The sequence below is a fragment of the Zootoca vivipara genome, chromosome 7 (genome assembly GCF_963506605.1).
Source record: "Zootoca vivipara chromosome 7, rZooViv1.1, whole genome shotgun sequence".
NCBI classification, from domain to species: Eukaryota; Metazoa; Chordata; class Lepidosauria; order Squamata; family Lacertidae; genus Zootoca; species Zootoca vivipara.
The window spans coordinates 54,738,336-54,763,813 of record NC_083282.1 but is presented as its reverse complement, the minus strand read 5'-3'; the positions used below and the strand labels follow the sequence as shown (position 1 = coordinate 54,763,813).

At 45.8% G+C, this 25,478-nt stretch overlaps 1 protein-coding gene across 2 annotated transcripts in view; it reads left to right on the top strand.

Moving 5' to 3' along the window:
* Positions 1-24,499, top strand: part of PIK3C2B (phosphatidylinositol-4-phosphate 3-kinase catalytic subunit type 2 beta) — a 97,792-nt gene extending 73,293 nt beyond the window's left edge. The window contains exons 15-32 of one of the 2 annotated variants that reach the window (XM_035121409.2): positions 2,561-2,749; positions 2,988-3,081; positions 4,374-4,468; positions 5,080-5,260; positions 6,689-6,796; positions 9,099-9,191; positions 9,924-10,053; positions 11,134-11,270; positions 12,103-12,272; positions 14,780-14,936; positions 15,930-16,039; positions 16,239-16,440; positions 16,618-16,742; positions 17,307-17,424; positions 18,202-18,283; positions 18,827-18,933; positions 19,050-19,178; positions 20,097-24,499. In XM_035121409.2, coding sequence (XP_034977300.2) covers positions 2,561-2,749; positions 2,988-3,081; positions 4,374-4,468; positions 5,080-5,260; positions 6,689-6,796; positions 9,099-9,191; positions 9,924-10,053; positions 11,134-11,270; positions 12,103-12,272; positions 14,780-14,936; positions 15,930-16,039; positions 16,239-16,440; positions 16,618-16,742; positions 17,307-17,424; positions 18,202-18,283; positions 18,827-18,933; positions 19,050-19,178; positions 20,097-20,285 — 2,416 coding nt within the window. In that variant the 3' untranslated portion in view covers positions 20,286-24,499. The remainder of the gene's footprint in view (positions 1-2,560; positions 2,750-2,987; positions 3,082-4,373; positions 4,469-5,079; positions 5,261-6,688; positions 6,797-9,098; positions 9,192-9,923; positions 10,054-11,133; positions 11,271-12,102; positions 12,273-14,779; positions 14,937-15,929; positions 16,040-16,238; positions 16,441-16,617; positions 16,743-17,306; positions 17,425-18,201; positions 18,284-18,826; positions 18,934-19,049; positions 19,179-20,096) is intronic. The other variant, XM_035121407.2, reaches the window with a different exon arrangement.
* The last annotated feature ends 979 nt before the right edge of the window (positions 24,500-25,478 follow it).

The window sequence follows — 25,478 nt, the reverse complement described above, 5'->3', positions numbered from 1 at the left end:
AGCCACTCCAACATATTTGGGATCCAGGCACCTTGAGCCACTCTACTTCTGTCTCTCCAAGCTATTTCATTTTCTTTGGCCTTCTGTTCTCTTCCCCCCTGCCCCCGATACTGCAGCTTCTCCCTGTTCTATTCCAGTTCAGGACACCTCCAGTTGCTCCTCAAATTTTGGCCTTTTACCTTCCCTGAACACAGGCCTCCAAATTTCTCTCGTCTCCACCACTTACCCTTTTGAAGTCCTGAACTGCATGTACGAGTTCTGCTTAGTCCCCCGCCTCTCTTTAAGACTGACTGCCTTAAAAGATCTCTTTTATACCCCACACTTTTGACCTTTTCCCCCTGAGCTGCCCCCATGAGCTGCACTGACCTTCAATATGGAAATACCCCTGAGGCACCGAACAAAATCAGTGCATGCTAATTTTCTAGCTGGAGCCTGAGCCACAGAGGGGCAAGCATCATTTCCAGGGCTTAGCCATAGAATCATAGAACTCTACAGTTGGAAGGGGTCCCAAGGGTCATCTAGGCCAACCCCCTGCAATGAGGAAATCACAGCTGAGGAATCCCTGACATGTGGCCACCCAACTTCTCTTTTAAAACCACCAATGAAGTAGAGTCCACCGTCTTCTGTGGTAAACCATTCCACTGTCAAACAGCTGTCACCATAAGAAAGTTCTTCCTAAAGTTTTGTCATAATCTTCTTCCATGTAATTTGAATCCATTGGTTCAAGTCCTACCCGCCAAAGCAGAAAACAAGCTTGCTCCATCATCCATGTGACAGCCCTTCAGATATTTGAAAATGGCTGCTGTATCTAATCTCAGTCTTTTCTTCTCCAGGCTAAGCATACCCAGCTTCCTCAACCATTCCACGTAATGCTTGGTTTCGAGACCCTTCATCATCCTGGTCACCCTCCTCTGCACACATTCCAGTCCATAATCCCTGTTTTTAGAGCAGGGCTTTGATTTGAAACATGTAAAGAAATAGTGTCTCATCACTGGGTGACTGGGGAAACCCAGCCAGATGGGTGGGGTATAAATAATAAATTACTACTACAAATTAGCCCATTGCCAATCATCTGTGGTTGGCCAGGATTGATTGGTAGGCAGAACATCTGGATCAGAGGATGTGCTTTCTGAGCCCCATGACTTCATTTTCTCAAAATTAAGCACTACTAAGTTCATTCTTTCCTTTAATTATTGCCAGACAGTTGTTATATCAAGTCTAGGTCAGGGTTCCCCAAACTAAGGCTCAGGGGCCGGATGCGGCCCAATTGCCTTCTAAATCTGGCCCGCGGATGGTCCAGGAATCAGCATGTTTTTACATGAGTAGAATGTGTCCTTTTATTTAAAATGCATCTCTGGGTTATTTGTGGGGCCTGCCTGGTGTTTTTACATGAATAGAATGTGTCCTTTTATTTAAAATGCATCTCTGGGTTATTTGTGGGGCATAGGAATTCGTTCATATTTTTTTTTCAAAATATAGTCCGGCCCCCCACAAGGTCTGAGGGACAGTGGACCGGCCCCCTGCTGAAAAAGTTTGCTGACCCCTGGTCTAGGTTGTGTGTTTTTTATAGGGTTGCCAGACTCAATAGTAGACAGGACTTCTGTGCCTTTAATTGCCCTGCTCTCTTTTGAGTCTGGAAACCTTAAAGAGAAACCAGCAGACCCTTTGCTTGGAAATTAAACAAAGGGTCTGCTGGTTTCTCTTTAAGGTTTCCAGACTCAAAAGAGAGCAGGGCAATTAAAGGCACAGAAGTCCTGTTCACTATTGAGTCTGGCAACCCTAGTTTTTTAAGGTAGCAGCATTCTTACAGTGCATGCAAAGCAGTTTTTCAGGAACTTTAAACCTGCTCCTCCCTAATTCAGCTTCATGTCGCATCATCATTGCTGTGGTGGGGAGAAAGGATGCAGGTGGAACCTCAAGCAAGAGCAGAGGTATTTCACTGTGCCTGGATGGCTCCATTACTTCCAATGAGGAAGCACTTGGTCCTCTTCCTTAGGGCTGCTGCATTCATCACAGGCAGCAGCTTCCTTTTCTCCTGCTGCTCTTGCGGCAGGAGAACCTTTGACCCCATTAGACTGGGGATGGAATTGCTTCAAGTCACCCCATTAGCCACCTGATCCCATCTTCCCCATGGAGAGAAATGGATTGACTGGTAATTGAAGCACTCAGCCTTGTTCTGTTTGAGATGAAGCAGTGTGCGATTGTCTTTCTGTGTCTTTGCTGCTCTCTGGTGGAGGCCCAAAGCAACCAGTGTATGATCAAATGGCACGAGGCTCTTCTCTAGCAGTCCTACATGAGAATGGGCTGTTCTCTCCTTCTCTCATGCAAACACACTGCACAGAAATATATTTCCCTTGGCCTCCCCCTTCTCCTTGTGCCTTTATTCTGCATCAAATGGGCATAAGGTTCTCTTAAAGGCACAAGTGCCTTCCTCGATCAGGTCAAAGAAAGGCTCAAAGTCCCAGCATCAGCCAGTTTGGGTGTTCCTGGAAATTTTGCAAGTGCCGTAGCTAATAGCCCTTGTGTCCCCAGACTGATCTTAAGATTTCTCTTGTCCCAGGCTAACAGATGCCGACCGGAAGCGGCTGTGGGAGAAGCGCTATTACTGCCACTCTCAGCCGGGCTCCCTGCCTCTGCTTCTTGCCAGTGCCCCGAGCTGGGAGTGGGCCTGCTTGCCTGACATCTATGCCCTGCTGAAGCAATGGACTCACATGAATCACCAAGATGCTCTTGGGCTACTGCATGCAGCGTAAGTCATCTTCCTAGGTTTGGGTGGGGTTTTATTGTATTTTGTGACGGTGGTTTTATGCATTGGGGGGAGGTTCGCTTTATTGTCCGTGTGTCTTATCGCTGCTGTATGTTGCTTTGAAGGTGGTTCTTGGGGAGAGAAAGAGGGGAACTGTTAAGTTTTATACATAATGAAAGGTGGCTATCAACATGGAGGTGGAGTTGTCCTGTAGTGAAAATCTCCTGGTATGTTGCTGCAGGTTCCCAGATCAGGAAGTGAGGAGGACAGCTGTGCAGTGGATTGATTCCATATCTGATGCTGAGCTACTGGATTATCTGCCCCAGCTGGTACAGGTAAGTCCCATGTGCCGACCAGGCGAGCAGCCATAGCATTGTCATGTTACCTGAGAAATATTTCCGATCCACTTGGGAGCCAGAGGCTTGTGTGCTTGGACAGCATTGTATCTTGGGAGGCAGCTGCCGTGGCAGAGGGCTTAGTTCTTTGGAAGCTCAGAACCTGAGCAGCAAAACCTAAAGCAGCTTTTCTCCAAATGGTTGGAGTTTCTCAGAAGCCTTTGTAGAATGGCCAGTTTCTGATACCCTAAGGATAGGTTGCTGGGCTCCAGTTCACCTGTACTAAAGATCATGGAGCATTCAGAATTAAAGCAGGATGGTACTGATGGAAGAACTCTTAAACAGCAAAACCTTCCAGTAAGACGTCAGACTGCTGTCATAGGTCACGTTCTTCAGTTCGTTCTCTTGTATTCTACACTTAATTAGAAATAGTTTTTGTTCTCACAATGAGCAGTGTTTAGATTTGTCTGGGAGGACTGTTTCAAAATCTTAACATTTTGCCTTGATGAATTCCTACTAAAAAAAAAACAAAACAAAACCCCGGTGTAATATAATAATTTTGTTTCTTGTCCTTTGCTGCCTGAAAGGTAGAGAAACGTTTTTTTTTCTGTCTTTTGGTGAATGCTTGTACTGAGGTGGTCAAGGTTTGCCTATATTTTCTAGGCTAATTTACCTCAGGTATTCTCACAATTGCAATGCTGAGCAGAACTATCACTACTATGCTTGTTTCTTTTTAAGGCAGGGGCAAGATTTTAATCTTCTACCATACTTTCAATGTCCCGATTTGTGCTCGCATAAAAATGGTTATGTTTTCAACACCCTGTGTGAGAAAATAAAGAAATAAATATTGTCTTGAAATGTAAGAGGTAACATAGTAATAGGTAAAGGAAAAGGGACCCCTGACCATTAGGTCCAGTTACGAACGACTTTGGGGTTGCGGCGCTCATCTCACGTTTAACCCACAGCGCCACCTGCTGTCCCAACATAGTAATAGTGCTACATTAATTGATTTTGGGGTGATTTCTTGGGTGCTTTCCAAGCTATAGAGACAAAAGGAAAAAAGCACATGTTTTTCCTCAAACAGGAGACACAAAAGGGATGGTGGTGGAAGCTGTTTCTCCACCTGTGGTAGTATTTTGGTGGGGGTCCTCCTTCCTACAGAAAAAAAGGCCAACAAAATTCTGAATTCTTTACGGTTTTTATGGCTCACATGTTGTATACCAGCTTGTGAGGGCTGTGCCCCCAAAGGCAGACTATTAAAAGAATAACCAATCTGTTCTTTCCTCTCCCAGGCTCTGAAATATGAATGCTACCTGGACAGTCCCTTGGTGCGGTTTCTTATGAAGCGAGCCGTCTGTGACCTGAGGATAACTCACTATTTTTTCTGGTAATGTTGGTGGGTGTGCTGTTGGCATAGGGAATGAATTAGAAACAAGGGTGGGTGGGTAGGTGTTTAAAAAGAGAGAGAGAGAATTTGAAGAAGTTACAATCATCAAGTTTGATTCTTTCTAGCAGAGGCTAGAAAATGTTCAGAACATTTTGCTTCCATTCACTGTTACCAGCCTTTGAATAAATGATTTCTTTCCTAGGAATTGCTTAGCATTACACTCATAATTACCTTTGTTCAGGACTGGATTTCTATGCTTTCATTTCTTTCTTTTAATTAAATCAAGCTCTTTTTAAAAATTAAACCAAGTTTCTAGGCCTCATGAGGAGCAGTTTCAGGAGTCCGAGAACCTTAGCCCCCTCTGTTTTGCGTTGCATTATTCTGGCTACCTTTAACTTATATTTTCAATTTTTGCAGACTGGGAGGGGGGGCTTTTAAAAAAACAATAAATTTGGTTTTAGTTATGAAAACTTGGTCTGTCTCCTAGTTTGACTTGGTCTGTCTAGGAGTCAGGAGAAAGGCTTTGCTTAACTGTGCTTGTGTTGGTGTGGATGAATGGGTCTTTTACATAAACCCCACTGCTTCCAGTGACAGTGTGTCCATGTCTCTAGGCTGTTGAAAGATGGTCTCAAGGATTCTCAGTTCAGCATCCGTTACCAGTATCTGCTGGCAGCTCTGTTGTGCTGCTGTGGCAAGGGCCTGCGAGAGGAGTTTGACCGCCAGTGCTGGCTAGTGAACACCCTGGCTAAGTTGGCTCAGCAGGTTCGTGAGGCCGCTCCTTCATCGCGACAGGTATGTGTGCTTGCAAGCACCTCATGTCGCCCATGAGGGTGTGATGGGGAAGGAAGAATGAAGCAGCAAAGCTCTAGGAGACTATTCACCAACCTGGTTCCCTCCCAAATGTTCTGGACTGCAGCTCCCATCAGCCAGTGTGGACTGGAACTGATGGGCTTTGTGCCACAATACATCTGGTTGGTGGGCACCTGGTTGGTGAGGCCTGCTGTAGGAACCGCCTAAAGTCTATTTTGTTTGGGAATGCAAAGGCTGATGTGAGAACTAAATAAATAATTATCAGCCTCTCTTAGCAAGAAGCAAGGCTAAAGTTCAGCCATTACAGTTTTCAGCTTCTTCCATAAGTGGCTTTTTAGGTCCACCTTAAGATCGCCCTGAGGTCCAGTGCCAAGGGCCTTCTGGCGGTTCCCTCACTGCGAGAAGCCAAGTTACAGGGAATCAGACAGAGGGCCTCCCGGTAGTGGCACCCGCCCTGTGGAATGCCCTCCCACGAGATGTCAAAGAGAAAAACAACTACCAGACTTTTAGAAGACATCTGAAGGCAGCCCTGTTTAGGGAAGCTTTTAATCTTTAAGAAATTGGTGTATTCTAATATTTCTGTTGGAAGCCGCCCAGAGTGGCTGGGGAAACCCAGCCAGATGGGCGGGGTATAAATAAATTATACACCAGGTTGTGTCAGCAATAATCAAACTCAAGAGTAGACCCAATGAATTTAATGGACATGGTTAATTTAGGTCCAGTAATGTCAATGTCACTCTGAGTTGGATACAACCTTTAGCTCCCAAGCTCTTCCCCTCCCACCACCAATGTCATGCTTCGTTCCAGATTAAGACGAAAATTCTTTAATAATAATAATAATTTTATTATTTATGGCCCATCTGGCTGGGTTTCCCCAGCCACTACCAAGAAGACCCTCTGCCTGGTTCCTGTAACTTCGCTTCTCACAGTGAGGGAGCCAGCAGAATGAGGGTGAAGACGCTCCTTCAGGTATACTCAGCCAAGGTCGTTTAGGGCTTTAAAGGTCAGCACCAACACTTCAAATTGTGCTTGGACATGCACTGGGAGTGTTTAAAATCCTAAATCCCGGAAGCAGCAGGTACTCCTTGAATCTGCAAAAAGTAGTTGCGTATTTGAACATGGCACCGCATTTGCAAACTTTTAGGCAAATTTTGCTTTAACTGTACAATTGAATGTGGAATTTGGGTGGTTCTTGGTACAGCATTGGCGGAGGGAGATTGGAACAGCAAATATGGCATTGTTTAAACATTATGTCAAGAATGGGCTGGTGCAGCAACCTGTTTTGGGATGGCTTCCAAACCCAGACCTGCTGCATAAGAGGTTGGACAGGTGCCTGGGGAAGACAGCAGATCAAATATGGTGCTCTTTACTGAACAACTTTGTGCTTGTGGTTTTCTCCCCCTCCCTCAGGCCATTCTTCGTGAGGGGCTGGAGGATGTAAAGCAGTTCTTCAATGTTAATGGCTCCTGCCGCCTACCGCTCAGCCCCAGCCTGCTGGTGAAGGGGATTGTGCCCAGGGTATGTCTCTAACTGCGGGAAACACTGGTCTGGTGTGTTGTAGCTTTCTTCCTCTAAGTTCAGGCATCTTGGATACTTTGAGCTTCTTGAAGATGCCCAGGCTTGGCTGCATTGTTTGCATTGGCAAGATCTGAAAGTAGCTGCTTCCTCTCTGTTGCAAAGCAAGCTGCTCTTGAGGATAGGAATGATTGGCTTCCATCCATTAGCATCCTTACCAGTTAACTTTTCAGTTTCAAATAATTAACGTCAAATCCTCTTTTAAAGCCATCTGAGTTGGTGTTCACTCCCTTGTGGGAGTGAGTTCCATAGTTTAACTAATACACTACATGAATAAGCACTTTCTTTTATCTGTCCTGAGTCTGTACATTAATACTGCACATTAATTAGGGCATCATCAAAAGGCCAAGAGGAAGAAAAGCCAGGTACAGTGGTACCTCGGTTTACGAACACCTCGGGTTACGAACTTTCGGTTTACGAACCATCGAAACCCGGAAGTAAGTAACCCGAGGTTTCCGAGGCCCATGAAGGCCTCCACGGAGGCATCGGAGCGTCCGCGACTGGGACGCAGCCAAGGAAGCGCTCTGATGCCTTCACGGAGGCAAACTGCGCAGAAAGAAGCCTTTTCCCGATGCAAGTGCCCTGCACTGCGGCCGCGTCTCAGTCAAGGCGGCTGAGTAAAGCGCGGGAAACCGGGGGGGTTTCCCTTTGGAAGCTCTTACCGCGCGTTTAGAAAAGGGCTCCCAGCAGCAGCAGCAGTGAGAGGCTTGGCGAGTCGTTTCACTGCACGGCGGTGGTGGTGCTCGCAGCTCTCCTTCCCTCTCTCTGCGGTGCTGGCTGGGCAACCTTCCTGAAGCCTCCTCAGAGCAGCCGCCGCCGCCACCAGACGCCAGGACTGGCCGGGGTGGCTCGCGGTGCGTCTGGCTTTGGTTGGAGCGGCGGCGGCGATGGCGGCTTCTCTCAACCGCAAGCCTCTCCACTCTGCAGGGGCGCAATGGTGAAGGCCCGGCCTCGCTTCTCTTGACCCCTCCGCGAGGCCGGGCCTTCGCCGTCGCGCTCCTGCGACGTCTCTCCAACTTCGCCGTCGCTCTCCTGCAGCAGGGCTCAAGAGAAGCGGACCTTCACGCTCCTGCAACGCCTCTCCACAGGAGTGCTACAGCGAAGGTGGAGAGACATCGCAGGAGCGCGAAGGTCCGCTTCTCTTGAGCTCTCCACGAGGCCGGCTCAAGAGAAGCGGGCTTTCGCGTCGCGCTCCTGCGACGTCTCTCCACCTTCGCCGTAGCACTCCTGTGGAGAGGCGTTGCAGGAGCGCGAAGGTCCGCTTCTCTTGAGCCCTGCTGCAGGAGAGCGACGGCGAAGTTGGAGAGACGTCGCAGGAGCGCGACGGCGAAGGCCCGGCCTCGCGGAGGGGTCAAGAGAAGCGAGGCCGGGCCTTCACCATTGCGCCCCTGCGGAGTGGAGAGGCTTGCGGTTGAGAGAAGCCGCCATCGCCGCCGCCGCTCCAACCAAAGCCAGACGCACCGCGAGCCACCCCAGCCAGTCCTGGCGTCTGGTGGTGGCGGCGGCTGCTCTGAGGAGGCTTCAGGAAGGTCGCCTGGCCGGCACCGCGAAGAGAGGGAAGGAGAGCTGCGAGCGCCGCCACCCCCGTGCAGCGAAACGACTCGCCAAGCCTCTCACTGCTGCTGCTGCTGGGAGCCCTTTCCTAAACGCGCGGTAAGAGCTTCCAAAGGGGAAACCCCCCCCCCCGGTTTCCCGCGCTTTACTCAGCCGCCTTGACTGAGACGCGGCCGCAGCGCAGGGCACTTGCATCGGGGAAAGGCTTCTTTCTGCACAGTTTGCCTCCGTGAAGGCATCAGAGCGCTTCCATGGCTGCGTCCCAATCACGGACGCTCCGATGCCTCCGTGGAGGCCTCCATAGGCCTAGGAAACCTCTTGGTAGACAGTAAATTTTTGTTAAATTGCTGCTTTAGGGGGTGTTTTTCATCGTGTGGAACGGATTAATCCTCTTTCCATTATTTTCAATGGGAAAGTTTGCTTCGGTTTATGAACACTTCGGTTTATGAACAGACTTCCGGAACCAATTGTGTTCATAAACCGAGGTACCACTGTATCTGGGATAAGCTGGAATCCTTATCATGGGGGAGATAAAACATTATATTTCTGGCATGATCCTAAGCCTATTGTTCTCTGTCCTTCTGTCGATGCTAGGGGGCACCCACTTCTCATGCAGCTAGGGTGAGAAAAGCACTGGCCATTCTGACCATTCTGACCACTTGCTCCCCCATCTCACTCTCTTTGGCTGCAGGACTGTTCTTATTTCAACTCCAATGCGGTTCCTCTGAAGCTCTCCTTCCTGAATGTTGACCCTCTTGGGGAGAATATCCGTGTCATTTTTAAGGTGAGCCCCGATGGTTTTCTTTGCCCAGATGCTTCTGAACAAATCCCTGATCTAGTGTGCAGGGTGCTAGTGTTCAAGCAATATATTGTAAGTTCTTCTTGTGCCTTCTAAGATCCATCAGTTTTTTTTATTTTTAAAAAACATTATTAGAGGTTTTTAGTCTGTGGCAAGCAGGCTTGAAAAATAAACTATGCACACATGAAAAAAAGCATGAATGGGCTCCAATGTCACTGGCTAGGAGCTTCAATGTGTGTTTCTTGTTGTGTACTGTATTTGCAAGGTTAAGCAGGCTTCAGCTCTACTACCCACAGCAGGTGGGCAGTAAAGCCATAGCCTCAGACAAAGGATATTTTATAAAGCCTGCATGCATGTTGCTGACTTTGGGACTTCAAAGTGCATAATCATCTAACATCAGGTGATTGACAGGTGGACCAAATTTGGCATGCAGGCCTAGGACTCTTGACCCCAGGAGCCAGAAAGGTTCTCCACGCTTCAACAAGCTGTTCTCTTAACCTCTAGCCTCTTTTCCCCAGTCCCCCTGAACCTACCTGCCAAACAGTAGTTCTCCAGGGTCTTATATACCGGTATCAGGAACCTACTCTCTTTCCAAATAGCTTCCAGAACCTCTGGGAATCCACATCATTGCCTCTCCACACTTAAATAAAAGGTTTTGGAAGCAGGGATTTGATTTCCAGTACTGCCTCTTGCCTTGCGCTGTTTCACTCTCCACAGTGCGGAGATGACCTCCGGCAGGACATGCTAACTTTGCAGATGATCCGCATAATGAACAAGATCTGGGTGCAAGAAGATCTGGACATGCGCATGGTCATATACCGTTGTTTTTCTACTGGTCGAGGTCGAGGTAAGTTTTCATAAAAATGCAAAATGAAACTTTTACAGTTCCTCTTCCTCAGCTGTGCTCACGTTGTTTTTAGGCTAGTGTGAGGTTCTTTGAGAAATTTGTTGGAGCAATGCTTTCAGGGCTGGGATAGATAACCAAGGTTCTATATCTCTTCTCTGGATGAAGGCCAAGAACTTTTTAAAAATCCCTCTTAATTTGTCACCCTACAGTAAATAGCCAGAAAACCTGCTTGCCCTCAGTATCTGGTAATCAAAGTCAAGTGCCCTTGAAAGAAGGGTTTGGAACATATGGACCTCCAGCTGTTGGACTACAATTCCCATCACCCTGACTGTTGGCTGTGTGCTCCAGAGCTGATGGGAGCTGCAGTCCAGCAACCCTTTGAGGGACAGAGGTTCCTCTGCCCTTCTCTAAAATATAGCACTACCATACAGGCAGCCCTGTTCAGGGAGGCATTTAATGTTTAATAGATTATTGTGTTTTATTCTTCTGTTGGAAGCCGCCCAGAGTGGCTGGGGAGACCCGGCCAGATGGGCGGGGTATAAATAATAAATTATTATTATTATTTATTTAAAAAATCAAGTACGGTATGTAAATAGCCCCCACAACATTCTCTAGTAAAAGAATTCAGTAAGTTGCCGATGACAGAAACATTGTTTATCCATAATGCCATCCTTTGAGGCTTGCTGTGCAAGTATCTCTAACATTCTAGAGAGATCATGGGCAGGTAGTCCAGCCTGGACTTTGGAAGAACCGTAGAGTTCCCTTCTTGGCCATTGCAAGTAGTGGTTGCTTCTCTGAACATCAGAATCCAGGATGGAGAACCAGAAGCCCTCCAGATAATGTTGGGCATCAGCTTTGTCCGCTCCAGCCAGCATTGGTAGGGGTGATGGGAATTTCCCATACCTGTTCTAAATGTAGGCTGCATTTTACGTGCAAGAGGAAGATGATTCAACATTTTACAGTAAAAAAAAAAAAAAAGACCAGTCTAAGTTGGGTTCTTTGTTGGTTATGTGTGTTAGATGGGGGAAGGAAAGAGGCCCTTATTGCCCATCTTGTAGTCATTTGCTGTGTTTCACACAGGGATGGTAGAGATGATTCCTAACGCAGAGACTCTACGAAAGATCCAGGTGGAGCATGGGGTGACAGGCTCCTTCAAGGATCGTCCCCTGGCAGACTGGCTGCAGAAGCACAACCCCAAAGAGGATGAATACGAGAAGGTGAAGAGAGCGAGAATAACATCATTTGATTTAAGTTAAAAAGCCAGGCAGCTCCGAGTCATGATCAAAGATTGTGCTAACGTCAAACCCATTGTGCCCTCTGTTGAGTCTAGTGGTTTTAATAATTCCATCGCAGCTTAACCTCGCCCCCAAAGGCACACTCCTCCATTGTCTCCCAATACAAATGCCAACCCCAATAAGCAAAGTTGGAAGCATTGCAATGGGGACTTGTGGGTGTGCACCTGACTTTTCTTGCAGGCCCACATTTTTCTTTGTTTCCGTAGCAAAACATTGGATTGGAGAGATGCCACCTTGGTTTTATTTATTTAAAATTTGAACGGTTTTTAACATCTGGCCGCAAGGGAGATCACAAACACAACATCGGGAAGCTAAAGTGCACTGTAAATAAGCAACAAGCAAGCATTTTAATCTTAAAATCTTGTGTAAACATAAATGTTTTCACTTGTTATTCAGAATTATATGAAATGTGGCTTGGGGGTAGGGAGCTTTTCCATTGTACTGAAAAAGCCTGGCTACAAGTTCTGACTTCAAACAAAGAGAGCACAGTAGAATGCCAGTTGTAAATACAACTAAGGGTAGGTTACCTCAAGGTAGATTTAGGTGCCTTTCCGTCATCTCAAGTTCCCAGGGTGTTCTAGAAAACAGAGTAGTATATATTAAATATATAGGCAGGTAATATAATATTCCTAGATGACCCTAAATGCAGGAACCTTTTTCAGAAAAATTCCCTCCAGCATTTTGTCTGGCCCTACTGCTTTCCTGTTCAGCTTTTCACATTGCTGTGTTAATAACATCCCTCTTCATCTGCCAGGCAGTGGAGAACTTCATCTACTCATGCGCTGGCTGCTGTGTAGCTACTTACGTGCTGGGAATCTGTGATCGGCACAACGACAACATCATGCTCAAGACCACAGGGCACATGTTCCACATTGACTTTGGCAGGTTTCTGGGCCATGCTCAGATGTTTGGCAACATCAAGAGGTGAGCACCCTAAGCAAACTAGAGAGGCTGTGTGTGCGTGGCCGACTGAATTATCGGTGCTGGGGGCGGGCATGTATGTTACTTTTGGAAACGAAGGTGGAGTTAAACTAGTACATAGATTAGCTTCACTATGAAACTAATTGTTTCAGTTTTTCACATTACAGTGGTGCCTCGACTTACGATTTTAATCCGTTCTGAAGGCACCTTTGTAGGTCGAAAAATTCGTAAGTCAAAAAGCGCCATTGGAAACACGATTTCCCATAGGAATGCATTGGAAACGGAAAAGTTTGTAAGTCGAAGCAACCCCATCTAAAAATTCGTAAGTCGAAAAAACCCTATCTAAAACCGCTGCGGTTTCCTTTCGGATGTCGAGAAATTTGTAAGCGTGTGGCCATTTGCCCCATTCATAAGTCAAAAAATTCAGTTGTCGAGTCGTTCGTAAGTCGAGGTACCACTGTAGTTTCACATAGAAATATTTCTGCAAATTGATATATTCCTGGAACTCCTGTGTGTAAGGCCTTCACGGCGCTTTAGCAGAAATGCTCAGAGTTCCAGGTTCTTCAGTGCAGTGTATTTATTGTGAGCTATATACAAATATGTACAGGCTATGATACACGAGCAGTTCATACAAATAAGCAGGGTATCTGACTGCACCTTAAGGCATGTAGGAAGACTTCTCTCTCTAAACCTCTCACTGGCCACACCCTTCTACACCACACTCGCTGCTGGAAAGGTTTCCCTTTTAAACCGATAACAGCCAATCAACTGACAGCACATTACTGCTGAGTCATACTGACCCAGCACTTCTATAGAAAGTATTGCATCAGCCAGTTGGATCAGCTAGTTTCACTTTATTAGTACACTCAGGCCTGCAGACTTACTATCTAACACAGCATTCTGTGGATCCCGACAAGGATGACCTGAGAAAAACATTAATTCAGTGGCTGCAACAATCACGTGGGTCCTCTTTGTCCAATCTGCCTGAAAACTGGCAGTTCTGATGCCCTGGAGTGGTAGTAGAAGCCCTGCACATTCCACAACATTTGCATGGAAAACAGAATTTGTTACAAGGAGGAGAAATGCAGCTGTTTCTCTCATTTAAACCAATGGGAAGCTTTATAGGATGCGTCTTTTTAAACATTGCTTATAAAATGCAGTTCCTGTTTAGTGCAGCACCTGAAAATGCCATGCCATTTGGATGGAAAATGTCACGGTTATTAGCAGCAAGCTGGGTTTTTGCACTCAGTGCAAAAAACTCAAATGAAACTCAAATGAATGTGAAACAAAATTGATGCAAATGAAAACAAAGTGAAACTAAATAGGGTAGATTTTAAAAACTTAAGACATTTCAAGTGCACACTCCTAGCCGGTGTTCAGGAATGAGCCCTGGAGTTACAGGACTCACAGAAGTGGGCTAAGCTGAGGAAGGCACAAGCCTGACAGTTAACTCTTTATTGACAACAAAAACACATACAGCAAGCTTCCACAGTGTTCGAGATACACACACAGAAACACGCTTCTAGCATCTAGGCAGCTGCCCACAGGTCTAGGCCCTGTGGAACAGTATAAGCCCCGGCTGGCTTATATACCCTCTCGTGACAGGTTGCTTGCCCACAGTCTGAGACTTCTCTTGTCTAGAAATTGTCACTGCTCTTCCCTTTTCAGGACCCTCCTGGATCTAGGAGGCAGTGGGGCAGGGCATGGTGGGGAGTCTATTGACCTCTTTGTCTGCTGAACAGCCTCTTCTTCTTCCGCCTCACCCTGTGTATGTACCTCCATCTTGGACTGCCCTAACTGCCCCTCCTCCCCTGGCTCCTGCCTTGAGGGCAGCATGAAACCCCATAAATCACTGGTCCCCTCTCCTGGGTCACTCTCCTGGTCCCCTGCCTCCACCCCACACCCTTTGGAGTTCTGCCAGCTTCCAGTTTGCATGGATAAACTAAAGTCTACATTGCAGCAGGAGCTAATGAATAATGATGTGGGTGGGTGTAGATTGTTGGTACCCAATACAAGTTTTTACCTGCCACGCATATTTTGCAGGGCACCATATTACTTGCTTTACCTGGGAAGGGAATCTGACAATTTGGCTTACAAATGTTGGACTTGAAGTTCCAACCTTTTTACTACAGATTTTTTTTAAAACAAGCTTCTATTTCCCACCTCCTAAGCACCTCCTAAGTCCAACATTTTCCAGCCTGTTTCAAAATGTTCTTGGTGGAGCAGGTTGCCGGTGGAATGTGGCTTATCTGTTTCCACATTGTGATGCCTTTGTTCAGTGAATGCAAAACCCATTATCTGTCAAATGCGTTCAAGCTTTTTCCTGCTGTTGATACCAAGCATGTGGCTTTTGTTGCAAAGTCCTTCAGAACAATGTGTTGTGTGTGGATCTAATGGGATCTAGCACTCTCTGGGTCAACTAAGGTATGTTCGGAAATGAAAGCATAGTGACTCTTTTGTCCCTGGGATTAGCCACATCACTGTGGCATTTGCACATTTCTTCCGTACAGGGACCGAGCTCCATTTGTCTTCACATCAGACATGGCTTATGTCATCAACGGCGGTGACAAGCCCTCCAGCCGCTTCCATGACTTTGTAGATCTCTGCTGCCAGGCCTACAACCTGATCCGCAAACATACCCATCTCTTCCTCAACCTTTTGGGCCTGGTGAGACACCCAGTTTCTACTTTCCTGCTGCCTCTGCTCTCCAGTAGCAGTGCATTTGCCCAGACACTGCATCATGGCCATGGCTATTACTGAAAAGATTTCCAGCTGATCTTTGCAGGAGTTTGGCGGGTTTGCATAGGGAGACAGAGACAATGGTGACCATCAGATTGGACCTGAGGAGTAAAGAACTGCCTTCTCTCTTCCAAGCCTGCAGTTCCCCCATGGCAGAACCTTCTCAGTCTATATCCAGACCTTCTTTGTATCCGAAACAGGAAAGGGTATAAGCTAAGTATTTGTCTGCGTAAGAGCAAAAATCACTTTGCAGATGCAGCACACAAACGTGTAGGCTGTCAGATAGGAACTTGTTGCTGCTTTGCTGCTCCCTGGATGAGGAGCCGCATGTTCCTACAGTCAAGCTGAGCTATGGTTTGACTTAGTATGTTGTATGAACCAGACCAATGTCTGGATTCACACACAAAAGTAAACCCATAGTTAAGATCAGCAAGCTAACAACAAACTCCAGGTTACTTTCACTAACAAGTCATTGTTTATTTGCCACTCTCACTGCCCTGCATGTGTGGTTTTGTCGGCTTATAGTGAAATAAAAAATGTCCACTTTTTTACATCAAAATCAACCAGTTCTAGTAAAAAATAAGCAATAATTTTAGTGCTTCCCCCTCCCCTCCAAGTGCTGGGATAAGGACATGCGCTGAGACTTGGTGAGCATCAACCACGAAAGCCTCCTATTGCATTGCCGAAGGCCCCTTTTTTGTTCCTGAGTCTGCAGCAGACATTGCTTGCAGATATGTATGCACCATAACTAAAAGGATTGGGAACTTGCCTTTCCTGTGTTTTAAAAGAAAGCTGAGGGTTTTGGGAAATCGAGTTAGCATGTGGCACATTCCAGAATCCATGAAATTCCTACAGCTCATGTCTGGAGTGTTTGCATTTCTTTATTTTCTGGTGCTAATCCGTGGCCTCTTTGGTGCCCAGATGCTCTCCTGTGGGATCCCTGAGCTTTCTGACCTTGAAGACCTAAAGTACGTTTATGATGCGTTGAGACCACAGGACTCTGAGGCAGATGCCACCACCTATTTCACCAGGTAAGGGGAATCCTGATGGCTGGGAGAGGTGGAAAGGGAAGCCAGGATCCACCTTGGTGTGCCAAAGCTACTCCCGCAGAGTAATCTTGGTTCTCAGGGTCCTTTTTGAAAGGTCAGTTGTAGTCTTTGAAAATGCAGGGGGGGAAACCAGCCAATTCTATGTCAACCCACAAACCAGATGTTTTATCCTTCCACGCAGGTTGATAGAGTCCAGCCTCGGCAGTGTTGCCACGAAGCTCAACTTCTTCATTCACAATCTGGCGCAGATGAAGTTTGCGGCTTCCGACTCCCGACCGATGCTCTCCTTTGCCCCCCGTGTGCACACAATCAAGACGTCCAGCCGGATCCTTGATGTCTTCCTCTGCCGTCACGAAAAAGTCTTCAATCCCAGCAAGGGCTTTGTGAGTCCCTTCCGCAGGCATTTTGGTGCAGCAGGTGGTCAGTGGGGTGGAGGCAGTGTTAGGGAAGCTGGCGTGAGGCTGCGCTCAAGCGCAAGAGCAGGTTGTACCGTGTGCTGGGGCAGCATCTCCAGAAGGTGCTGCTGAACCATAAGGACTGCTTCCTTCTCTGCCTTGCAGATATACATTGTGAAGGTGAAGCGAGAGAACCCCTCTGAAGTCACCTACATCCAGCGTACCTTTGAAGAGTTCCAGGAACTGCACAACAAGATGCGCCTCATCTTCCCCTCTTCACATCTCCCCAGGTTAGCCCCCTTTGGTTTACAAACTCCCTTTTTCTTTTGGCACTCTACTCTGCACACCCTCTGTAAGAATCGCAAACCTTTGAAGACTAGTTTTGTATTCATTTCCCGGAAACTTGCTTATGCTCCCCTGATTTTGTGCGCTTAAATTACGTTTTCTCCTTGGGAAGTCTCAGCGCTTGGGCTTTGTTCACATTTAGGATCTAACCGAAAGAATCTCTCATCCCTTTCACCAGATTGGCTAGTGATCCAGTGGGTATGATACAGCAGACTGGCCTCTCAAAATTATATGTGTGCTTAATTGAATTGTTTGTGTGTGAATGGTCCTCATCACAAGACGTTAACCAAAAGTTTTGTTTCTGAAACACTCCGAATGGATCCATCTGACAGCCGTAATCCGTGTGACATGAAGAAATCCTTTAACAAATAATTTGTGTGTACTGTTGCAGCTGGAAGCAAAGAAATTTGTCAGACCTTCTGCTTCGGTTGAGATTTTGCTTTTCATTGATAGATTGGGCCCAACACCTAACTGTTTCTTTACCCTCCCACCCTCCCCAAATTCTCCAGCTTTCCTAGCAGGTTTGTGATTGGACGCTCACGAGGAGAAGCAGTGGCTGAGAGGAGGAGAGAAGAACTGAATGGCTACATCTGGCATCTGATCCATGCAGCTCCTGAGGTGGCCGAGGTAAATTGGCAGGAACGAGGTAGTATTAGCCAAGACCTTTAGGATGAACTGCAGGCAGACACAGCAGTGTAGAATAGTTTAATCTAAGCACTTCTGCAGAAGCCCGACCATGGAATTATTCTACAGACACTTTTTGCCATTCCGCTTTAGCAAGCTTTGTTAATACATTTGGAAGCTTTGCGTAGCATTCCCTGTCCTTGCCTACATGCAAATCAAGGGACCTTCTTTAACCACTGCTGGAGAACACTCGGCACATAGGAGGCAAGAGAACTTGCTTGGTAAGTATAGCATCAAAAACTGAGCTGAGAGTAAGGAAAGTTCTGATGGCCTCTGGGTGCCTGGGTGGGCAAACTGGATTGCCTGTTATGTATTCGGGTTCTCCCATCTATATAACTGAGGTTATGTGCTACTGTAGTATTAAGATTCATAACCAGGCATAGGCAAACTCGGCCCTCCAGTTGTTTTTGGCCTACAACTCCCATGATCCCTAGCTAACAGGACCAGTGGCCAGGGATGATGGGAATTGTAGTCCCAAATCATCTGGAGGGCTGAGTTTGCCTATGCCTGTTCATAACCATTCTAAGCAAGTAAGGAACTGCAGGAGTCTTCATAGATGGAGGCCTAAGAAATAATTAGCTGATTCATGAAAGTAAGTTGTTATGTGAATTGAAGCAACATGCCCAACCAAGCTTCTCTTTTCATGTCAGAGGGCATATCAAAAGTAGGTGACTTGCTACTGGAGTAAAACTGTGGCCTGACGGTGTGCTTCTCTTGCAGTGTGACCTGGTGTACACGTTTTTCCACCCCCTCCCAAGGGACGAAGTTGCTGCAGGTACCAATCCAGCACCCAAACTGCCTGGTAAATATTTGTAGGACACAAGCAGCAGGATTTACCTGCTTCAACACTCTGGCTCCGCATGCTGGCCAGTACTGAAGGAGGGCAATGCTCTCATGCAGCTGCCTTGGAATTGAAGTCGATCATAGCCACAGCTTCATTCTTTGGCAAATAAAATGAAAGTGCTGGGCCCATGGAAGGGATCTGCCTATTCAATGGAGGCTGGAAGTTTGTGTCAGGACCTGACTGGGGGTTCAGAATGGTGCTGTTAGTCTAGTCATTAAACTATGTTATGCAGGTATAGGGTAGTGCAGAGGAGAGATGTTGTATTCATTAAAACAGGATAAAGCACAACAGTGGCATAATATAGTACTGATTTTGATTTTACTGTTTTTGTTTGTATTTTTTATTTTAAATAATAATAATACCAAAGTTTTCCAGAGTATGGCCTTTATGGAAAGGCACTAAAACCTCTTTACTGTGGGTGTAGTGCCTTTCCTCTCTTTTTTTTGCCAGTAGACATGGTGGTTTTCCATGCCAACACTGCTCCCTGTTCCTTATTCTTAGATGCATCATGGTCCCAACCTGTTGGAAAACTGGGCGGGGAGGTGAAGCTGTCTGTATCCTACAAGAACAACAAGCTATTTATCATGGTGATGCATATCCGAGGCCTGGTAAGTGCTGAACTGTAGCTATGTCCCAGTGGCAGCCACTGGCCAAACTTCTCAAATCTCTGCAGCCTGATGTGGCGCAAACAACTGACGACTGGGCTTGACTTTCTCTTTTCCAGCAGCCTATTCAAGACAGCAGTGATCCCGACCCGTATGTTAAGATCTACCTTCTGCCCGACCCCCAGAAAACCACCAAGAGGAAAACGAAAGTCGCTAGAAAAACATGCAACCCTACTTACAATGAAATGGTATGCTGCTGCACACCTTGTCTTAACAGGCTAAAAAAGGGGTGGGTGGGGAAACCCCCGACCCACAGTTGCTATCAAACAATAAATTAGCTATGAAAACCAACATTCTCTCGTGAAAGATCCAGCTGCTTAGAAAAAAAGTCCAGACATATTTTGAGTTAATGTATCACAGGGTAGGGGACAGTATGAACTGATTCTCCATTATACATCTCTTGACATTCTATTAATGTTGCTATGGAGTGGCAGCATGGACAATTTATTACAATGTAGCCTTACAATATATTGGGGGGGGGGTTGGCTCGAGAGCCACATTCACCCTTGGCCAATCCTCTGGCGGAAGCATGCCAGCAGGGGATGTTGATATCCTATACACTCAATTGTGTGAATTCACACATGCAGGTTAGAGAATGGGTTATTTGCTTCCCCATCAGGGCATTGGGGTGTGCAGAAAGATTTAAGCCACCTACATTAGCACTGTCTTACTTTTAATCCCCCCTCCCTTTGTCATTGTTGTCAAATTTGGGGGTCTTGGGGAGGTCAGAATTTACTTGGGGCCAGGCCATGCTCCTGGGCCAGGGGTTAAACACCCCTCCTTTATTTAAAATTCCTATCGAGACTGCTGTCATAGTTGAATTAGTTCAAGTTTAAAGACTCAGTATTGTGCGTGTGTGCATTTATCATTTTCAGTTTTCTCTGACAGATTTCTACCCTTGGTCTAAATGTTAGAAAATATATATACAGTACTAGATGGGTGTCTGCATTAGGATGCATATGTATTACTGAAGAATACACAGAATTACTATAGCCTTTTGCTATAGAGGCTAGAGACTGCTGTTCTAGGCAACTACCTCTTCCACCTTTCCAAGGAGAGAGTGAGTGAGTTTTAGCTCATGTCCTGAAACTTCCTGTATCTTTCAGCTTGTCTATGATGGGATTCCTAAAGGAGACCTCCACCAACGGGAACTGCATCTGAGTGTCCTGAGTGAAGAGGGCTTTTGGGAGAACATCCTCCTTGGGGAGGTCATTATCCGACTGCGGGACCTGGATCTGACACAGGAGAAGATGGGCTGGTTTGAACTGGGCTCTAGGAGTCACGGGACCATGTGAAGAGGAGCAGCAAGGCAGTCACTGTGTCTTTGGAACCACTCTGGCCCCATGGGAGTCCCTGGGAATTGGTGCATGTTCCAGGAGTTCTATCCTGGTTTATCGGAAAGGATGTAGTTTCCTGCAAATAAGGACGGACGGATGTAGTTTCTCTGCAAATGAAGGGTTAATTTCCTGTGGAGAGTGAGCATTTTGGGGTGGAGTCATGATAGGAAATTCATTTGTGACTTAAAATGGCTGCCATAGACTTACCTTTTTTATACATTTTCCTTGTGTCAAGGGAGCAATGACTTATGGGGGGGTGGAGAAAGAATAGGGGGCACCCCCCTCTTTGGGATATTTTAATTTTTTAAGAAAATCAACAAATGATTTCAGTCCAGATGGGACATAGGAGCACATGCTGAGAAGGAACTTTTCTAGGCAGGATATATCATCAGTGGGATTCTTGCTGGACTTTCTCAAAAGTTGTTGTTGTTTGTTGTTGTTTTAAGTAAATAAAGGAAAGTGTGCATAAGAACTTGAGGGGCGGGAGGGGAAATGTTTGGGGTGGATATAAATAGTAGATGAAATCCTTATCTCTGGGACAGGAGCTGGTGTGGTCCAACTCAAGCCATCTTGGAGAATTTGCTTCCAAAGGAGAGCTATGTAATGTATATATGTGAAGAGCTTACAGTTCTCGATTTCCTGCTTGGAGGTGTAACCTAAAAGGCATGCTCTCTTGGACTAACATTTAGACTTGTCTTAGGAGGCAAAAGGCAACCATATTCCTCTTGATTCTAAATACCTACTAAGGCCTTTGGCATGGCAACTAACTGAAGAGCTGTGTGATATTTCCACCTTACTTCCTTGCTTGACTGAACTGAATTGCCTTTTGCACATGTTCATCTGGCCAGTCTGAGGAGCTGGAACTGATTAGATACGGTTGCCCTGCATCTTGGAATCAGAGCGATTTTCCTGGTCTCGCTTCTCCCAAGCTGTGACTTTGGAAAACGGGTTCCTTGAATTAGCCAAACCGCCTCTGTGACAGTTTCCTGTGTATGGCCATTTCTTTCCTGTTGCCTAAAACCAGATTACATTAGCTAAGACTTAAAGCCTTTTCAGGATTCTCATCTTCAGTGTCACCGCAGGCTCTTCTTCTGAGCTAGTGGGGTGGGAGGCAGAGAAAAAGGCAAACTAGCTGGAAACCCGGTTAAAAGGTTACCTGGCATTTTGCCATGACATACTGAAACTTTTGCATACACCCACTGCCCTGAAATGCCTTTTGTAGGCCAGGTGGCCTCGAGCGGTTCCTTTGTAGCCTTTTCTTTGAGAAGTAAACCTGTGTAAAATAAAATAAAAAATAGAAAGGTGGGGAGGGGGGAATAGCCAGCTTTTAAACCTTTGTCTCTTTGCAATTATATAAAGACCAGAATGTGTGTTGTTGGATCTTTTCTCTCTCTCTTTTAAGAATCATTCTTAAAGGATGTCCTGTTTGCGGGTTGCCATTTGCCTCCTTGAATGAAAAAGAGAGCACTTCAAAATGGAGGGGAAGATGTTTCGCATCTCAGGCAGGAGCCTTGCACCATTGGGCCTAGCCCTCTCCCTCAGAGCTCGTCATCTTCTAGCTAGCCTGAGCTGTTTGTTTACAGCAGGGACTCCTGTACAGATGAAATGTTTCTCAGGTTCAAGAACAAAAAATTAAAATATTGTATCTGAGAGGTATAAGCGAAGTTTTTTTAACCATTCCCTAGATCAAGCCTTGCCTGAAACTTGGATTTTTAAAAATCTGCACAAGAGGTGCAGGTGGATTTCAGAGTCAGATAAGCAGTTACGTGAGACAACCTTGGCCTGGTCATGTCACCTGTTCTGTAGGAAATGAGGGAGAGACGGTGTCTTGCTGATCCCTGGATCCTTCCTCTGTTGTAAAATGGTGGCATTATTTGAAGTAAATAAATAAAAGGAAATGGAATTCAGTAGAAGCTGTGTCGTCTCATCCTTTGCAGCGTTAGGGTTATAAAACAAGCATGGACTTTTTCAAAGAGATGCAGCATCATTAACCCCAAATAGATTTTGGTAAGTTGATGCTTGGCCAAAGAGGACACATGATGCTGCATTTGGGCTGGCTAGAAAAGTAATGACTGAGCTGTTCAAAGGAGTCATTTGACTTTTAGTTTCCCATACTCAATGTTTGAAAACAAGTTACCATTAGCCACAGCCAGTATGGCCATTGGTCAAGGACAATGGGAGTTGTAGTCCTAAAATCTTGAAGGCACCAGGTCGATCAGTCCTTCCCATTTGGTCTACCTTTGTCCATTCACAGTGCATTTTGGGGGAGAGGAGATAATATGCAGGATCTGTAAGAACAGGTTGGCTTCTGCATCTTTGCTCTCTTAATTCTACCATATATTTTGATTCAAAACATTTGCAGGCTTTAACATCAATCTGAAATGTGGTGCTATTGTTCGGCTTACCCGGGAAACAGTATCTCTGTGTGCCTAAATATTGACAGGATGACCAATGACTCTTCTTCCCCTGAACAGTGAGAAGCCTGTCAATAGAGGGCCAAACTATCACCATTTGTACATGTTGCAGTATCAAATCAAATTATGTAGGAGGCTTAAAGAGAAAGCCTAACAGGTATAGATATTTTCAGGCTGATTGCATCCTATGTAATATAGTGCAGAGGAAAGACACCGGAAGCATCCATCGTTACCACTGCTTGCACATTCATGCCACGAGGCTGTTGCAATAGCCGTGCAATCTGTTACCGATGCTATGTTACTAGGTAGTTAAGATAATACATACTTTAATAGGCTTGGGCACTGAATCAGTCATAATCACCGCAGCACATTCCTACAATGCCTAATTAGCAAAAGTGCATACATTTAAAGTACTGTGGAGTGTGTATGATGCCACAGTGACACGCCAGCCATAGGTACAAAGGCAGGTGCTGAGAAGTGACTGAGCTTGATGGAATCTGGAGAAACATAGCCATAGACAATTAGGCTGTTAGAAACCATGCCACTTGGATGTAGTTAGAAAATAATACACAGAGATTTCATGCTGGGAAGAGGGGGCCAGAATCACTTGAGTTTCCAGATTCCAAATGGAAGGGAAACCTGTGCCGAGAGTGGTTGTGTAGTGAGGATGCAGTTTCATCTATTCCCCCTTCTGTGCAGTTATTAAAGGCACAAGAACAGGCAGGACACCACAAAATGCCCCTCAACACAATTTTTATTTACACATTTATCCAAATGTTCATGCTGTCTTTTTGTAGCCTGGGCAGCTTACGAATAAAAGGTTAATGGAAAAGCACCAGAATCGCATCTCCAAAAGCAAAAATTCATGGGTAAGCAGAAAATAAAAAGATTGCCCAGCATTATTCAAAAGCCAATTGCTCTCCACAATAAAATAAATAAATAAACTGCATTCTTTTTTTAATTAGATAAGAATTAGATTGGAAGAGCTCTGCATCTTCCATTGGGAGGATATTCCAGAGTTTGAGGGAAACTCCTAAAGGTCCTGCTTTGACCAGTGTATGTTCTTTTATGAAAGTACTTGGGGTAGGACCTCACCCAGTGACTGCGATTGTCATAGGAACGTAGGCAACTGTCTTATATCAGGTCAGGTCAGACCCTGGGTGCAATATTGTCTAGTTCAATATTGTCTATGCTGACTGAAATAGGGAGGATCCTAAAAACAGACATCTCATTGCTCATGGCCAGATTTTAAAAAGTGCATCTTCTACATTTGTCAGAAACTCAGGTTGCCAGGCACACTTCTGTGGAGAGAGAGTTCCACAATCTAGAAGCTACCACAGATAATACCCTCTCCTGGGCCACCCCTCCTCTACTGAGGGCAATAGAACTACCAATAGGGCAGGGTCTGTAGGTGAGGAGGTGGTCTTTCAAATACCAGGGACCTAAGTCCTTTAGGGCTTTAAACACTAATGTGAACACCTTGAACTGGGCCCAGAAACAAACCGGCAACCAATGCAGCTGTTTTAAAACTGGTTATGTGAGATCTAAACAGAACCTCAGCCAGTAATATGGCTGCTGCATTTTGGAGCAATTAACATTTCCGAGTCATCTTCAAGGGCAGCCCCTCTTAGAGTCCATTGAAATAATGCAGTTTGGAAGTTAACAGAGCATGACATACAGTGGCCATATCTGTCCAGAGGGAACTGTAGCTAGAAAAAGTAGCCACTGGGGAAACCTGAGTCTCCAGCGACAGTGTTTGTTCCAGGAGTAGGCTGCAGAACATTCCAAAGCCGTTGACCATTTGTACATAGGTACTAAATTGGTTCACGTTAAGAGTGAGATTATCATTGCATAACATTAAAGATTGGGGCTGAAAGTAACTTTCCAATAGCTATGTGGCAAAGCTGCTTCAGAATAGGCCAGGTGCTAATTCAGTGTCATAAGAACATAAGAAAAATTCTGCTGCATTGGACTGAAGTTCTATCTAATCCAGCATTCTGTCTCCCACAGTGGCTAACCAGGTGCCAATAGGAAGTCTGCACGTCAGACACATGCTTACAGTTCTTGTTACCCTCCTTTGTGGTAGGTTGAGTAGCAACTAAATCATAGAACTGTAAAGTTGGAAAGGACTCAAAGGGTCATCGAATCCGACCCCTTACAATGCAGGAATCAAAATACAGATAAATTTGGCACAATTTAGATGTTGCTTTATTTCTGAGTGAACTGGAGGCAGCCATCCAGTGTGAGAATAAGCAGAACTTGAACCCATGGCTTTCAGAGATGCTGCCAAGCTCCTTAACCACCGGACCACTTTGCCACTGAGAAAAATATTTTCTTACCTAAATCCTAGATTGTAAAAACAACAACCCTGGATTATCTCCGAGCCTCTCCGGTAGCATCCTTCTTTTGGGAAAGGCTTCTGTTTGTTTGGTGGTTGGGTGCATGTTAGGCAGAAAATCAACTGGCGTAGCATTTCTTGGCATGAAGATGGAATACACTGGGAATGTTGCACCTGTTTGAATTTTGCCTGTTGTGGATTCCCTGGCAGAAAATAAGGAACAGAGGCAACTGTAATGTAGTTTCAGGTAAATTAGCTCCCTAAAGAAGACGTATGTGTTAAAACCATGTAAATGACAGAATCAAATTTTCTCACTGTTCCTTCAAATCACAGTCACAAGTTAGTACATATAGGCAATGCTATGTGTTGTTACCGTATGATCTGTATAAGCAGGATGCC